Source organism: Maylandia zebra, linkage group LG12, assembly GCF_041146795.1.
Source record: "Maylandia zebra isolate NMK-2024a linkage group LG12, Mzebra_GT3a, whole genome shotgun sequence".
Lineage (NCBI taxonomy): Eukaryota > Metazoa > Chordata > Actinopteri > Cichliformes > Cichlidae > Maylandia > Maylandia zebra.
The window spans coordinates 10,028,158-10,046,251 of record NC_135178.1 but is presented as its reverse complement, the minus strand read 5'-3'; the positions used below and the strand labels follow the sequence as shown (position 1 = coordinate 10,046,251).

Here is an 18,094-nt window from a genome sequence, read left to right as displayed (position 1 = left end):
ACTCGCTTACCTTCAGGGTCATACGTCACATGAAAACCAAAATAATTCCAAACGCCAGATCTGAATGACGTTCAATTTGCCTGTTGCAAGGAGAGCTTAACTTCTGTCTCGCTAGCTTGCCCTGCGCTCTTCCCTCTGACTATGCTGTCTGTGTTGAGCGCTCAGTGGATCTGCGCTCGACAGTGCAGCCTAGGCGGAGTAGTCGAACACAGATTCACTGAGCGCTCAACACAGACAGCATCGTCAGAAGGAAAATTGATAAAATAAATTACAAATGTTGTATTGTTCGACACATATGCGTACCGAACCGAAAGCACTGTATCGAACGGTTCAATATCGATACGAATATCGTTGCACCCCTAATATATATATATATATATATATATATATATATATATATATAGTTTTTTGTTTTTTAAATCTCATTGCTCTCTGTGTCATCTCTCTCACTGTCTCATAGAATGATAGATAAATATGGTATATCTTTTAATGGCAATGAACATTTTAAATACAGAGAACATGCCAGAGGGGAACAGCAAGAGGTATAAAGGATTTTTTGTCTGTCCGTATAAACTGCTCTGCTGCCTATCAAGTAAGTGAAGCATAGGATAGTCACAATTATCCATGAAGGGTAACAGTTTGCTCAGTGACCTCCTCCACATCACAGCTTTAAAAGTGTTGAGTCTACAGCCAGTCACAGAGCCAACCTTCTTAATCAGTGTAGTCAGTCTGTTGGTTTCCCCCAGCTCCCCCAGCTCCGAGGCTGCTCCCCAGTTGACCGCAGCAGAGAACACGCCTCTTTACTGCATACATCTCAGCTTCCTGTGGAAATGGAGCCTGCTGATCCCACTTTATTTTATCCAGCTTAAATAAATGAATAAAGAGATACATTCTCTGATAAATTCACTGCATTGTATATGACATAATTTACAAATTATGGCTATATTCAAGTATGAAAGAAACATTGTAACACATGTTCATCTACCTCAAGTGGCTGAGCCATTTTCTGATGCTCCCACCTTGTGGTTTTTTGGGGCAAATTCATATAGAAGATTATTTCAATTTTGTATTTGCAGAAATGTGTATATATCTCACAATAGAACCAATATAATATTTTACAAGTAGATACAAGTGAAAGTATCCTGTGTAAGTAACAATGCTGAAGTGAAGGTAAGTAAAAACCATACATAAAAAGTATACTTGATTGAACAAACAGAGAAAAGTAATTTTAAAATACGTTTATTGTCATGTCATTCAGGCAGTGATGAAGTCAAGTAAGAGTTTTATGCACTACACTGGTTTTCTATCAAAAGCAGCTGATTCTTTCACAATAGAAAATGCACTTTTTGTACTTTAAAACTGCTCTACAAATGCATAAATATTTTCCTATTGTACCTGTTTGTTGACACAACCAACTTTAAATCTGTATTACGGTATATACAGTGAGCTACTTCAGCAGAGACCTTCCCAGCAGGAGTTTCCGGGCACCTGTAGATACAGGGAAAGGCAAGGAGAAAAAAAAGAGAGAGGGAGTAGTGAAACACACACATCACAGTGTTTGTATTTATCGTAATCTCTACTCTGTGGTAATGATCATGAATTTTAAAATCTGGTTCTTTTGATTATTTAAGAAAAACAACTGAACAATTCTTTCACAATAGAACTGCTAACAGAAACATTGTGTGTAGTATTTGGAATTTTGATAAGATGACTTTTCTGTCATTAAAAGCTGAATGAGTTGCAGATTTGAAACACTCCAACATTTCAGGCTAATGTCATATGACATTTTGCCAACTAATCAGTGGCAATTACATCATCCTGTTGCTTTCCTTTTTATTTAACGATACCTGCTGTGTACTACAATGCTCTTCAGAGCTCTCTTGCTTTTCCTTTAGGAGTTTCTTCTTTTTCTGGGAGTCAGTCAGTGTAATCCTGTTCTGTTTGATCTCCTAGCAGGATAGATAGAATGCATCGCCCTCCTCCCTCAGCTCCGGAGAGTCTGTGGGATGAATGGAAAATAGAAAGGCAAGTTACCAGTTAACTTGTGAGGTCTAAATCTGTGGCAGGGGTGTGGTCTCTGGCTCCGCTGCAGCGGAGCGGTGTTGCAGTGGAGCCAAGGTGCTCTGCCAGGAAGGCTGATTGGGCAGGTGCTAACGACGTCTTCTTCCTTTTCCCGATTCCAGGGACCTGAGACGAGAGAGTGTGAAGTATGGAGTCAGCTGCAAGCTGAGTGTCAGGAAAAGATCATGGTGCCAAACCACAAAGGAACATTTTTGTGGTCACCTGAATGCTGTGTGGGGTCCAGATCTTTCACAGTGAGTCCAGCAATGGGAAATAGTCCATCTTGAAATATTTGGCAACTTTGATTTTTGTACTGTAGCTGTCTTCATCTTCCAAAAATCTTAAAGGGATACAATGTGGATAACAAGATGTCCATTGTAGTCAAATGTTGGTGAGGGGTTTAAGAGCATCCTCTCACACATCAAGTTTTGTGCTTTGGTCTCTTTTTTGCCTCCTTGATCTGTGGAAGACCCATACTTTGCATCCTTTGAGGGCAGCTGAGAGCTCACATCTTATGTCTTATCTGTCAGTTCAGAATTTGATGTTGATTAATGTCTCAGAGGAGTGCTGCAGTAGTCCACAAAACACCCGAGGTCAGGGGACAAAGCCTTTGGATCAAAGGGATTTTTTAATGTGGTCACATAACAGTCATCAAGACTGGATTCATGCAGTTTCCTTTTATTTGTGCTGTTGTTGATAAATGGCTTAGAACCCCCTGATGATCCTCCAATCGCCTGAGCCAAGGTGTGAAAATGGGTGTGGGTCCCAGTCAGCCAGGGTTTCGGGTGAGCTCATTGTGAAACGCCCACTCACATCCTGGGCCATCTGACCTCAGGAATTCACATGATAAGGTGGGGCCAGGTTTCACAATGAGCTCACCCGAAACCCTGGCTGATCATCAGGGGGTCCTTTTGTCCCTCTGTGGGGGGATACTCCCACTGGGTTTAAATCTAGGACTCCCCACCATTTGACCTTAGAACTGAAGAAGCTTCTCGGGTGAGAGGTGAAACGTCTTCAAGCAACTTAAAGAAGTCCAGACGCTTTTCTTTGCAAGCTCCTTTGACTAAGTAGGGAGGAGTTTTTTCCCCTTTTTCTCTTCACACGGAAATGCCCAACTGGACTTGAATGTAAGATGAGCCAGGAGTCAAACCAAGTGCCAAATGCGGGAGAGCCAAGGCTCTTCCCCAACTTTTTAACCAATCACAGTCATGTCTTGTTTGTACCATAATGTAAAAACTTTATTCACCTGGGAGTGGCACCATTTGTCTGTCTGGTCCACTGAACACACGAAGGTCTATGGCGCCATGTTAACTTGAACCTTCAACCATTTCATACATTTTGAAAACTTACTGAAAACGTATAATTTAAGTTTGTTCATCTTCTCTCCAAAAAGAACACCAAAGAAGCATGCGTTATAAATCACATAAACTCCCATCACGTCTATGTTTCCCTATCTGCACTTTTTTCCTGATTGTGGCTAATTATGCTAATTTGTCTTGCTTGGTTCATTTTGATCTTATCATGGACACTTGAGGTTGTTTCTAAAACTAAGACCATCCCTATAACCTCCCATGTTAAAATAACCCAGTTGGTACAAAAACAGGTTGGGCATTATTGGACATTTTGCAGTTTTCATAATTGTATCAAAGGGACATAGTTATGTTACCTGTTCCTGTACATTTTATGGATACAGATTGCTAACCGAGCATGCAAGGCTACCACGGCCTGGATGACTGAGAACCTAAATAGATAACCATGCTAGTGTTATCTGACCACTCTCTACTCCAAAGTTACTCCTCATTCAACATGGGCCGCCAATATGCTAATGCTAAAGTTTCAAAATGATCAGTCTAGAAATCAGTGGGTGAACTAACAGTGTGTTTGTGCATCTTTTATATACAGTCTATATTTGCAACATGTATTTAGGACAAGTATTGCTATAGAGCTGTCTCATAATGTCTAATAAGACAAAGCAACTAAGATGGATTGGTTTTGGTCCAAATCTTTCTGCAAATGCAGCTCATCCTGTGCTTTAACTCTGTAATCATTGAACACAGTCCCTGGCCTGAATTTGTTCCCTCAGCTTGTTTAACAAACAGATGTTGTGCTCTCATCAGTCCATCTTGTTAGCACATTACAAAACCAACCCCCACAGGTCTGGCCCGGATCTGGTATCAAGTCAGCACTGCTAGCTGACTTCTGGCATGATAAGACGTATGTCATCCAGATATGGGCCAGGTCTGGCATAGATGGCACTATGTGATGGCATGCCATATTTGGCTCGATTGTGGTTTGGTTTATGTGGCCCAGATCCACAGAAAACAGGTCTGGTCCCGATCTGGCATCAAGTTGCCACTTCTGACTGACTGGTGTTTTGGCAGAGTGTATGTCAACCAGATGTGTGCCAGGTCTGGCAATGATGCCACTGTTTATGCGTTGGCATGCAATATCTGGCCCGATTATGGTTTGGGTTATGGGGCCCAGGCTCATGGAAAACAGGTCTAGCCCGGATCTGGCATCAAGCTGGCACTTCTGACTGACTGGTGTCATGGCAGGGTGTATGTCAACCAGATGTGGGCCACGTCTGGCAATAATGGCACTATTTATGTTCCTATTTTCCTATTTTAGTTAGAAGACCCAAATGCCATGTTGCAATACTATACTGCTATGGTAGCCAATGTCTCAAATGCAGGTTTGACAGGTTTGTGAGTGTACTTTATCCAAAACCTAGTGAGGGTTTACTCATCTTTGCCAGTGGGAGGCTGTAGCTCAGGTGGTAAAGCAGGTTACAAACGGATCGGAAGGTTAGTGGTTAGATCCCTGCCTCCTCCAGTCTGCATGTCAAGAGTATGAATGTGTATGAATGCCCTCAGTTAAGCGAAATTGTGTGATTGGGTGGCATGTTGTATAGAGCACTTTGAGTAATCTGGGAGATTAGAAAAGCGCCATATAAGAATCAGTCCATTCACTGTCTGAACAGAGTTAATGGCATTGTTACTGTTGCACTGTTTTGCATGTTCTGGCACATGTTGTTATTGCATGGCTTGATTAAGGTATACATTAGGCTGACATCTGGGGCCAGAGGTAAAACTGTTCTGGGCCAGCACAGGGCCAGCAGTGTGTCTACAACTGGCCCGTGGCTGCACACCACCTACAGATGGCCCACATACCGCAAAGATTGACGGCCCTTTGGTGGCTCAGATCAGGTTTGCCAGAGGTAATCCACACATGGGCCAGCACAGGACCACCAGTGTGTATGCAACTGGCCTTGTGCTGGCCCATGTGTGGGCCACTAAAGGGCCGTCATTCTTTGCGGTATGTGGGCCATGTGTACCCATATGGAAAAGAAATAGTAAAAACTTATATGACTTAACTCATGAAAGTGGCCACTTTCATGAGTAAATCATATAAGGCTTACATGATTTACTCATGAAAGTGGCCACTTTCACATTACTTTCATACAGTATATTGTTTTAGTAAGTATCCAAAACATAAAAGTTTCATTATATAATTTTTTAAGGGATCTTATATCTGTTTTTACTCTTGTATGCTTTTCATACAAGTTTCACACAAGACAGATACAAACCTTATAAGATTTATATATATCTTTTCCATATGGGTAAGCACATTGTGTGGGCCTGATCCGGGCCATACCAATTTTGCTATGTGGGCCAGTGAACATGGTGGTGCAGTACATGATAGAACACTTAATTTGACACAATTTCTCTCAGACTTTCTTTGTTCCAGCTAATTAAAAAATATAAGTGATAAGTGCAGCAAACCTATTAGATATTAACCCTTTAAAAGCCGGTGGGAGCGGGCACGCTCTGTTTTGCATAACTATTTTTAAATCTGGGTAGCACTGCAACCACGTAAGCTAGCGCAATAATTTTTTTTGCATATGAAACCAGGAGGAGTGGTACTTACATCTTATGCCACCAGGTTGTCCTAGCTCACAGTTTCCTTCCACATATAGCTTTGCAAAAACTGCATAAAAAGCACTTGCAGCAACAAAAACATAATATTCCAGAAACACTGATCCGATCAGCTGTTTGTAACACATCCTACGTCCATCAGCACGAACTATTGCATGTCCTCCATGTCCTGCCCGAAACTGGAAGTGACGTCATTTTGCGGAAATGTAGTTTTTTACTATCAGGGCCTTATGAGCCTATACGGGTGTTTTTAAAAGTTATGTTTGACTTTATGACTTTCTGTGTCGTTTCTGGGATGCTTAGGACTCAAATTGCACTGCTGGAAATAGTTTATTTTGATGCATATGCTGGGTTTTTTTGCAAATTTGCATTATAATATTTATTTTTGTTTTTCCTGCAGTATATAAAAATTGGTGTATTTCAAAAATAAAACTATGAAGACACTCAAAATAAATTTCCTGTGGTGGGAAACTATTTTGTGCAACTTTTTGTATTTACAGCTTTGAGGGATAAACCTCTTAAATTTGTCTAACTAGAAATATATGTTAAAAAAAACATCATTAAAAAAACGATTTTAATTTTTTTTGTGGTTTATTGCACTTTTTTGCAATTTATGTAATTACTATGCACTTAATGCAGACATATTATTAAAATTTGGGCTATAATGATTGTATTGATGTATATCAACTTGAAATGCTCCCAAAAATGGCTCCACAGCATGTAAAAATATAATATAAGCTCTGGCGAACTTGGTTCTATAGGTCTTAAAGGGTTAAATATGCCACTCCACAACAACACACTCAAAGGATGCCTGAAGCTGAAAGAAGACAGCGATCATAAAAACATCTCAGGAAAAATTGTTGGAGACATCAATCAGGACAAATATCACACCACAGGAGGATGTTGTTAACATGCATTTCTCGCCATGCCAGACTGATAAATCTTCAGCGCAAACGCAAGCATCCTGTGTGGTTCTGCTGCCACAGAGATGCTTTTTAATAAACATCACCTTCATTATCAAAGCTTCCACATGGCCACAGGCATTACATTAATACCTGCCATGTAAGTCAAAAGACAGACACAGTGATCCAGATTGATGCCCGTTGCACTACCGCTATCTATAAATACATTTCTTTATTTCATGCAGTGCCGGTTCACAATTCAGAGATACCTACTTCTTCCTAATCCTACATAATACTCTAAATGATCATCATATTTTAAAGGTCCCATATACTTACCCTTAAAGGGTGATGAGTGGTTTTGCCTTTTTTTTTTTTAACTTTGCGATGGTACTCTTCAAGACTCCAGCAACAAGACAAGACAACTTGCCTTTGGGATTACATCAGGAAGGGGATCTCCCAAATCAGACATGTGGCACTGCTCTCATTGGTGACCCCTTGTGATAAGGGAGCAGCCGAAAGTAGCAGGAAACTACTCCCATGTCACTTTTAGCAGTTTAACTGTAAGCTGTATTTAGTTGTTTTCAGGGCTAAAAAGTTGCTCTCAGACAGTTGCTCAAAGCCAGCACAAAAATACATAATAAGAAAGACAAAAAAACATTTAAGGGTGACAGATACGTAAAAAATTAAATTAAAAAAAGAGCGAAAGAGAGAGAAAGAAAATCTGGAGGTACGCAAATGTGTTTTTGGAGTATTGTAGTGTTTTTCTTGTTTTGTTTGATTGTTTTGTTATTTGTTAGTGGAGTATGACGGATGTAATGAGAAAAGAAGCTCTGGGAATTCAACTTAATTTACATAGTGCCAAATTACAACAACAGTTGCCTCAAGGCGATTTATATTGTAAGTTAAAGACCTTACAACAAAGAAAACAGAGAAAACCCCAGCAATCATATGACCCCCTGTGAGCAAATACTAAATACTTAAATACTCTAGGAGCAACAAGTAACCCAGCTGTCTAAAAGCAAAGTGCTCTAATGGGATGATATGGTACCCATGAGGTCTTTAAGATAATTTGGGGCCAATAGTTGGGCCCTACCAAACAAGAACATCCTAAAAATACCAGAGATCTGTGGGTTGGGCTTGCATTCTGACTCATCTCTTAGAAAGTGTACTGGCAGATAAGACAAACGGACACACAAAAAACCCACCATAAATCACAATCAGCATATATATTATTTTATTAAATACATTAAGGGACCATACACAAGTTTAAATGCCCCTCTTTTCAAGAACTACTGGGGAATTCACAGGATAAATCAGCTGGATCAGCTAAACCAGAAAACACATAAACGTGATTAAATAAAGAAATCATAAAAAAATTAAAACACTTCACAACTTAAAACTGAGACAACTGTGATTTCTTTATTACCACAGCACACCAGGTTATACATAATTTGATCTTAATGGCACTACCTTAAGAACATTGCTGCAGTCAACTGAGAGTTTCGACCTCATTACAACGTCATGCTAGTTCTTAACCTCATTTACATCCACTTTGTCACTGGCAACCAAAGGTTAGTGTTAGGGGTGAGGGGTAAGCTTTTATCAGAAAAACTGTAATGCCTAAAAGTATGTGACTTCATTTGAAAAGTAACATTGTCTAGCTCACAAAAATATTCCTAATTAGCATGTGGCTAATACTAGTCAACTCACTGATGACCTGGCGGATGTTAAGAGGCTAAACAAGCCTACATGCTGGTTTTAGACAGTCTACCAAACTGAGCTGATAACAGTAGAAGATGGAAGATGCTCAGATTCACTTTAAAAACACCAGGATGTGACGTTAGCCAGGACTTTAATTAGAAGAGAAGCAGGACATTTCTAAGACAGGTGGTGTTGGCTAATTCTTACAGAAGAGGGGGTGAAATGTCAGTACTAAAAACCACTACACTACCTACAAGATTTTGAGTCCTTTTGCTATGGTTTTAGTCTATCTCAAGTCTAACATACAAGGAAGTGGTGAACACCCAGCACTCACAGGGAGAAAATGTCTTGACATCCTACAGGGTTGGAATAGTGCTAACACAATCATGTCATCACTTTTTATCCAATTACATGTCTCCGTATCACATTTAATGATCTGTCACCTCATATGATATTCTTAATGGCGATAATCAGCTAGCTCCCTTTTTGACAGATGGAAATAGCAGCGGATTTTTTGGTGTTCGGAACAGATTAATAAAAAGCTGAGATAGGGAAAAGCATCGTCTTGACATGTGGAAAGTATCTGTGAATTGCAGGTAGAGTTCCTCTGGACCTTTTTCAGTAACCCTGTCCACGTACAGCAAAGCAGCAAAAGAGAGGGAGGGTGATAGACATGCAAAGAAACTGTAAAAAAAAAGAGAAGATGAGCAGAGAAAAAAAGTTTACAATATTCTGTTAAAATCTCATTAGCCAGAAAATGTTTGAGTTTACCCTAAAAATAAAAATAATAAATAAAACAACCCCAACCCTAGACGAATCGCTGATCTGATGGATGTTAAGGTTTCCACTAGTGGACAACACCTGCTGCATTCCTAACTGGCAGCTGTAATGGGGAGAAACTGTACCTGTAAGATAAACATGGAGACCACTCCTGCCGCTGTGCTTAGGTAGTTTTTGGCAAACCAGTCCTGCAGTTTCCCAACACAACCCTGAAAGGCAACATTTTTATGTTTATCCTTTACTCATACACATTACGATACTAAGCATACATGCAATTATACCTCAAGCACAAGAAGAGAAAAAGGGGAAAAATTCTCCGTATGTTTAAGTGAGGAGTGCATGACAAAGTGTTCATATGAATGTCAGGAGCCGAAGTTTCCCACCAGATCAATGCATTCATTTATGCTGTCAGTGGTTTTATTGTTGAGTCTTACTGGTGTAGGTAGTGCATAACACAAAGTCCAAAATGGAAAACTGTGGCACAACATTGATAACTGATACCACACACATATACTGATATCTATGTAATCATTTATGCTTGATCCTGGATACCATAGCTCCTCAGAGATGCACGATTCCCTGGCATAACTCAGAAACGTGCACCTTAAAACAAATAACCCGCAAGCTACAAGGAAATAGAGTGTCACTAATTTAGATGATTTACACTGAAACCAGTTTATTTCTCTATACAAAAAAATAATTCCCCACAAAGCTAGCACATTTTACTCATCACTGACTGAAGAAATTAAGAACAAGCTTTTCGTTTTTGGTTTTTTTTTTTTTGGGGGGGGGGGTTCCCACATGGTAGCCAGACTGAGAGAGTCAGAGCTCGAGAAGCCAAGCATTTTTTCACCTGAACAAGTAATGTCTTCATGAATTTCTTCACAAATCAATTTTTAACCAACAAGCAGCTCTAAAACAAAGTACACTGTTAGCCTTTGCAGTAATTTCCATAGCTTTGTACTGCAAAATCAACAGTAAAAAACTCTAAAGGATGTTAGCAGTTTAGTACTGTAATTTGCATGTCATTGTGGGAAAATTCCATGAGATTACATTATTTTTATGGTAACTCACTGTACTCATGGAAACAGCTGTAAAATACAGCAAATGTATTAATTGGTGATGTTACTGAGATTATACTATTACACCATCTGGATTTCTGGTGTTTTTTACTGTAGATCTAAGAGTAATTACTTAAATCCTCATTCCGAGTGTATTACCATAAAATGCAATTCATTGTGAGAGTATTATGACATGTAAACTACAATATGCAGCATCATTTTTAACTTAAGGACTAAGTTGCAGCTACACTAAAATGGAATTTCTTGAATTGAACCTCATATATTAATACATTTATTTGTTTATTCAAACAATGTGAAACATAATTACAGTCCACTTTGTATCAAACAACCAGTCTCACCCTTACAAAAAAAGAATATCAAGTATATTATAAGTAAACTTGAAAACAAGGAAGTATACTTTTAGTTCACTTTCTATGTACTTTTATAGATTTTAGACCACATTACATTTAAGCATACTTTAAGTCCAGTTCGAAGTATACAGAAAAGTATAAAAAAAATTGTCTATACTTGTAGTATAGTAGTGCTTGTAGTATACTATGTACGGTAGTATGTAGAGTATTTGAAGTATACCTGAAGTATACTAAGAAGTACAATGAAATACCCAGCTGTCATGATTCGACTGTGTGGCAGGCAGGAGAGGACCCAAACGCAAACTCACGGAGACAAAACGTAAACTCAAAAACACAGCTTTAATGCTGGCAAAGGGTGAAACACAAAAACAGTACTAAACTAAACTGGGAAAGCTAAACATAAAGTATACCAGGACCCACGGGGAGAATCACACACAGCATGAGGGAGACTACGACACTGACAAAGAGAAACACAGGGTTTAAATACACAGAGGGATAACGAGGGAATGAGACACAGAAGGAGGGCACAGCTCGGAGAAATCAGGACTGACGAGACAAGCAAAGCTAGAAACACTCACATGAGGCATGGACCTTCAAAGTAAAACAGGAAACACACTGACTGAATTCTAAAACACGCAAACTTAACAGCAACTGGGGAGACAGAACATAGGAACCTGAAACGTGGTACAAAACATCACAGTGGACATAACATGGAACACAGGGAAGCCATATAACAAAGCCAAAGAGCTAAACCTAAGATAACCATAAATATCTGAGATCTAGGGAAACAAGAAACAGTACATCAAAGGACTCAAAACATAAACCATGATATAAAAGCACAGGATCTCTTCCAAATAAAATAGGAAACATAATGAGACGCAGACATGATAACCGGAACTTGACAATGTAAGACACAGACATGAAACACATGAAGAGCAGGGGAGACTTAACATGGGTTGGAAACACAAGGGGGAACTAATAAGCAAATGAACATAGGAGGCCTAATGAGCTTAACATACTATACACATTAAGATGAACTAAAACTCAAAACACTGGGTCCTAAGACCCAGGATCGTGACACCAGCATGCATTGTAGTGCTTTAACTGTAAAATTAAAACAACTATGAAACAAATAATTGATGTTTTAAACAAGAATTTGTCTTTTACCTTTTGAACAAAGTGGAATGAAAATAATTGTTTAAACCGTGAGTGAAAAGGGTTAATGGTTAATAAACCTCAACTCTAAAATCATTTTCTCACCTGTTTACAATATAATTCTGGTACTTGAACTATGAGTGTAGTTCTCTGCAAAGGAAGCCTTCTGATAGTTGGAACTATCATCTGACTGTCTGGGGAATTGATTGATTTGTTACATGTGAAAAATATGTTTCACCTCCATCGTCCCGATACCCAAAAACTCCAACCCATCTAGCCTCAATGACTACCGCCCAGTAGCACTCACCCCCATCATCACTAAGTGCTTAGAGCAGCTGGTCCTAGCACACTTCAAATCCTTTCTCCCCCCCACCCTGGACCCCCACCAATTTGCATACCGCCAGAACAGGAGCACAGAGGATGCAGTCTCCATCGCACTGCACTCTGTCCTCTCACACCTGGACAACAACAACACCTACGCCAGAATGCTGTTTATAGACTTCAGTTCAGCGTTCAATACAATCCACCCCTCACAACTCATCAGGAAACTGACAGACCTGGGCATCAGTTCCCTCATCTGCAAATGACTTCCTGACCAACCGCCCCCAACATGTCCGGCTGGATAACCACTGCTCATCTAAAATCACAATGAACACCGGTGTACCACAAGGCTGTGTGATGAGCCCTTTCCTCTACTCCCTCTTCACCCACTACTGCAGACCTGCTGATGGTTCCAACACCATCATTAAGTTTGCAGATGACACCACGGTGATTGGCCTCATCAGTGACAACGATGAGGCCGCCTACAGGGAGGAGGTGGATCGTCTGGCTGAGTGGTGCGACACAAACAACCTGCTGCTTAACACCGAGAAGACCAAGGAGCTCATCGTGGACTACAGGAGGAATGCTGACCCACATCCACCCATCCACATTAACCCTTTAAGACCTACCATAGAACCAAGTCCGCCAGAGCTTATATTATATTTTTACATGCTGTGGAGCCATTTTTGGGAGCATTTCAAGTTGCTATACATCAATACAACCATTATAGCCCAGATTTTAATAATATGTATTCATTAAGTGCATAGTAATTACATAAATTGCAAAAAAGTGCAATAAACTACAAAAAAATTGAAAATCGTTTTTGATTTTTTAACATATATTTGTAGTTAGAGAAATTTAAGAGTCTTATCCCTCAAAACTGTAAATACAAAAAAGTTGCACAAAATAGTTTCCCACCACAGGAAATTTATTTTGAGTGTCTTCATAGTTTTATTTTTGAAATACACCAATTTTTATACACTGCAGGAAAAATGAAAATAAATATTATACTGCAAATTTGCAAAAAAGCAGCATATGCATCAAAATAAACTATTTCCAGCAGTGCAATATGAGTCCTAAGAATCCCAGAAACGACACAGAAAGTCATAAAGTCAAAGATAACTTTTAAAAAGAGCAGTATAGGCCCTGAGGCCCTGATCGCAAAAAAGACTACATTTCCGCGAAAATGACGTCACTTCCGGTTTCGGGCAGGTAATGGCGGAAATGCAAAAGTTCGCGCTGACGTCTATTCCAACATAGGAAGTGTTTTGAACAGCTGATCAGATCGGTAAAGCGTGTTTCTGGAATATTATGTTTTTGTTCCTGCAAGCGCTTTTTATGCAGTTTTTGCAAAGCTTTATGTGGAAGGAAACCGTGACCTAGGACAAGCTGATGGCATCAGATGTAAGTACAACTCCTCCGGTTTCATATGCAAAAAAAATTTTTGCGCTAGCTTACGTGGTTGCAGTGCTACTGGGATTTAAAAATAGTTACGCATAACAGATCATTCCCGCTCCGATCGGCTCTAAAGGGTTAAGGGGACGGCTGTGGAGCGTGTGAGCAGCTTCAAGTTCCTGGGAGTCCACATCTCCGAGGATCTCATCTGGACGACCAACTGCTCCAAGCTGGTCAAGAAGGCTCACCAGCGCCTCTTCTTCTTGAGGACTCTGAGGAAGAACCACCTGTCCTCAGACATCCTGGTGAACTTCTATCGCTGCACCATCGAGAGCATCCTGACCAACTGTATAACAGTCTGGTACGGGAACTGCTCTGCCTCGCGCCGGAAGGCGTTGCAGAGGGTCGTGAAAACTGCCCAGCGCATCGCCGGAGCACCACTTCCTGCCATAAAAGACATCTACAGGAAGCGGTGTCTGAAAAGGGCTGGGAAAATCATCAAAGACCCCAGTCACCCATCACATGGACTCTTCACCCTCCTGCCCTCTGGGAGGCGCTACAGGAGCCTCCGGACTAAGATCACCATTTCTGTAATATACTTACATATCTATATTATTGCTAATATATATTGTAATATATCTATATCATGGCTAAAGCGCTTCTGGATGGATGCAAACTGCATTTCGTTGCCCTGTACCTGTGCATGTGCAATGACAATAAAGTTGAATTCTATTCTATTCTATTCTATTCTAATTACTATGTTTCAATCAGAAGTAAGCCAAATATGAACTAAAAAGTAAATTAACAGTATACTTGGAAGTTTAGTATTGTGTTAGAGTACAGTATATTTTAAGTATACTCTTATAGACTGGAAAGGACATTATGCTAGTACATTTATAGTGAACAAAAAGTACATCTAAAAGCTAATTTCAAGTATACTTCTATATACTGGGGGCCAATATAGTCCCAAGAAGCATTAGTAGTATACTTACTAGGTAACGTATACTTTTCCTTTCTATATGTTACATTTAGAGTAATGTTTAAAAGTTACTTCATTTAGCAGGGTGTAGCTTTTTTCTCTTCTTATTCTTTCTTATACTGGAACTTCATTTTTTTCTGCACAAGGTGGTACTTTTAAGACACCTCTGCCTAGCTACAGTGAACTAACCAAAAGTTCACTGAAAAGAATATGCTGTGGTCGTCATTTTACACAAGTTCAGGTGTCACATCCACAAACCTACACCATTAACCAGCATCAGTCCTACAACTTCACTCTTAAATTTAATAAATGCTGGGACAAGCAGAAACTGTATTTTTAGCGGTGCATTTTGTGGCAGGCCAGACTGCTATTAAATGCACTCTCCTATAGAAATAATTCCTTTGTAGCACCACTTTGTCTTGGTTCAGAAGAGATGTCCTGGATATACATGATAATGTAACACGGGTGTTTTTGTTTGTTCATGTTTAGCGCGTTGGGTTGTGTTTTTAAAGCGACTGTTACATTTTTAAGGCGTTTTATGCGACAGGTGTGTGAAGCACTTGTTACACATCTCAATGGGAGAGCCATAGCCGACAACACACCTTTACCTGACGTACAATGTGATGTATGGCGCACACGTCGGGTATTCACTTTCAAAACAACAATGGCGGATAGAAGATAGTGATCGAGGCGGTTAATGCTCCTTTCGCCGGTTGCCAACCATCATTAAATAACAACAAGAAGAAAATATTGATCTGCTTTTCTTAGTTGTACCCGTTTAAGACGCGATTCAGACTCAAACAAAGCTGCAAAGCAGGAGAACAACATGTCCATCAACTATTCTGTGCCACAGTCCCAGTTTGCTGCAGCACAGATTGATGATGAGATGGTGGAAGAACAACAGAGACAATTTACGGACCGTTAAGATGTGCAACTTAGAAGTAGTCAGAGGTAACTGGATGGAGTTCAGTCAGGTTAAATGCACGGTTGATTGGATTATATCTGAAGATTTTATACTATTTGTGACAACTCTGCTAGACTCCAAATTTCTCATCCAATTAATGCGGGAGTATCTCAAAAGTAAATGAAACATCTAAACTTAACACTTTTCCCCTAAAACTGACTGACATGGGACACATTAAAGTTGAATTGGAACCAGCTAATCAGTCTGAAGGTAAGTGTTTTTTCACTTATTCGAGAGAAGTCAGAAATGTGTTCTTATTACTGTTTGTTTTGACTTTTCCGCTACAGTGCCAGGTTATTTTCAATCAAATGCTAAGACAAAATTTCAATATCTATGAATGTGGAGACTCAAAAGACTAGTTAGTAATAGTTGCCGATGAATTTATGAGACTTGATAGAAACATGGACGTTTGCAACAGGTGAATCGGCGAACTAATGGGGTTGCGCCCAAATGCTTAAAGCTGGTAAATGGTCAGTGTTTTCAGGTGTGCTTGTACTACCTGTACGGTGCGGGGTGCTAACTAAGTCAGGCTAAAGTCAGTCAATCGTCGAGCTCGAATATCTTTTCATTTTTGTGCACTGCTCACTTGTCTTTACTGTGCTTTTTGTCGGCACAGATTTTGTGTTCATTGAAGCCTTTTGTGAATAATTTTGATAATTTAAAAACTGGGAATTGATTCCTATACTCTTATTTTGTTTTTGGGGTTGTTGTTTTTTTTGCATTGCATATGTCATTTTGGATAGGTAATTTGTCATTGAAGTTTTTGCAACTAAGTTTACTTGTAAATTTTGTGGCTTCCGTGCACGGAAATTTATATTGTTCAGTTTGCATGTTAAAAGCCACAAACATGTAGCTAACTATAGGTTTTCCTGTGGAACTGAGAACTGTCCTGCCAGGTTCAGAACATTTCACTGATTACCTCAGCTGTCAAGTTCCTGGATGTGGGTATGCTGCACAAAACTTCACAGGTCTTTGTGCCCATCTCAGATTTCACATCAATGAAGTATTATGTCCATTTGAAGGCTGCTCTAAATACTTCAGTGTCCGAACATCATTTTCCAGCCATATTTCTCGAAAACATAAGCAGACAGTTCAGCAGTCAAGCCAACAAGAAACTGGTGAAATCATTCAAGAACTTTCACAGAATAATCTCTTAACACTGTACAAAAGGTGTGTTGAAATCTGACAAAAGAAGGAAGACATTTTTCAAAGAAAATTTCAGTTATGTGGAACCCACTCAAATTTTTTTAGGATCTGACAGTACAGGCAAACAGCGTTATTTTCAGTATGTGCCAATTAAAGAAACACTGAAGTCTCTCTTGAGACAACCCACAATACGAGAACAGTACAAACAGTCAAAACTGCGCCGATCACCAGACATGGTTTTAGAGGATGTCTCAGACAGTCAAAATGTCAAGGATAATGCACTTTTACAGCACTATCCATCATTTCTTTCACTCATTCTCTACCAAGATGCATTTGAAGTGGTTAATCCATTAGGGTCTGGCAAAAAGAAACATAAAATCCTGGCAGTGTAAAGGACTCTAGGTGAGATCTTACTACACAACCAGTCCTCTGTTGATGCAATGCAACTTGTTCTGCTTTGCAGGGACACTGACTTCAAAACTTTTGGCCATAACAAAGTTTTGAAGTCTTATTGCAGACCTTAAAGATATGGAAGAGACAGGGGTTCTGGTAGAGGATGGAACCATAATGAAGATAGCTTTGATAGCCATCTTAGGAGACAATCTGGGCTCCCACTGCATAGGTGGTTTCACTGAGAATTTCAGCTGCAGCAAACATTTTTGCAGATAATGCTTAATTGACAGGGAAAGTTTTATCAGTGATCTACTATCACTTGGACAAAAAAGAATAGCTGATAAGTATAAGGACAGTGTTGAGGTCCTCTCTACAAGTGTCCACTTGGTTGTGAATGGCATTAAATTTGACTCCATGTTTAATTCACTGAAGTATTCCCATGTGTGCTCTGGGTTACCTCCATGTTTGTGCCATTATTTATTTGAAGGAGTGGTTTCCAGTCACTTGTCACTATATATTGATACCCTTGTGCAAGTGGAAGGGCATTTCACATACAACCAGATAAACAGAGCAATTGTACAGTTCAAACATGTAGGAAGTGATGCTTTAAGTAAGCCATGTGAGGTGAAAACAGGGCAGAGGCTGGGGGGTTCAGCAGCACAGAACTGGTGTCTTCTACGACTTCTGCCTCTGTACATTGGTGAAAAGATAAAACGTCCTGTGGATAGTGAGGTTTGGCAGTTATGCCTTAAACTTAGAGACATTGTTGATCTTGTATGTGCCCCCAAAATAAGTCACAATGACATTTGCCCTGCTGCATCAGCTGAAACATCAAGCCATCCACCTCACCCCTCCTCCTCCACGTCCACCACTATGTACAACCATTACTCCAGCTCTTGGGTCTCACACTTACAGATTCCTTGGGAATGA

The 18,094-nt window shown here is 39.8% G+C and overlaps 1 protein-coding gene across 3 annotated transcripts in view; it reads right to left on the bottom strand.

Moving 5' to 3' along the window:
• Window positions 1–1,255: 1,255 nt before the first annotated feature.
• The window catches only part of LOC101467428 (leukocyte surface antigen CD53), a 28,536-nt gene continuing 11,697 nt past the window's right edge, over window positions 1,256–18,094 (bottom strand). For 2 of the 3 annotated variants that reach the window (XM_004565817.3, XM_076890669.1), the window contains exons 7-8: window positions 9,505–9,588; window positions 8,116–9,283 (exon numbers count right to left, since the gene is read on the bottom strand). In XM_004565817.3, the coding sequence (XP_004565874.2) occupies window positions 9,218–9,283; window positions 9,505–9,588 (150 nt within the window). In that variant the 3' untranslated portion in view covers window positions 8,116–9,217. Of the gene's footprint in view, window positions 1,489–1,847; window positions 2,000–8,115; window positions 9,284–9,504; window positions 9,589–18,094 lie in introns of those variants that run through there. The other variant, XR_013101104.1, reaches the window with a different exon arrangement.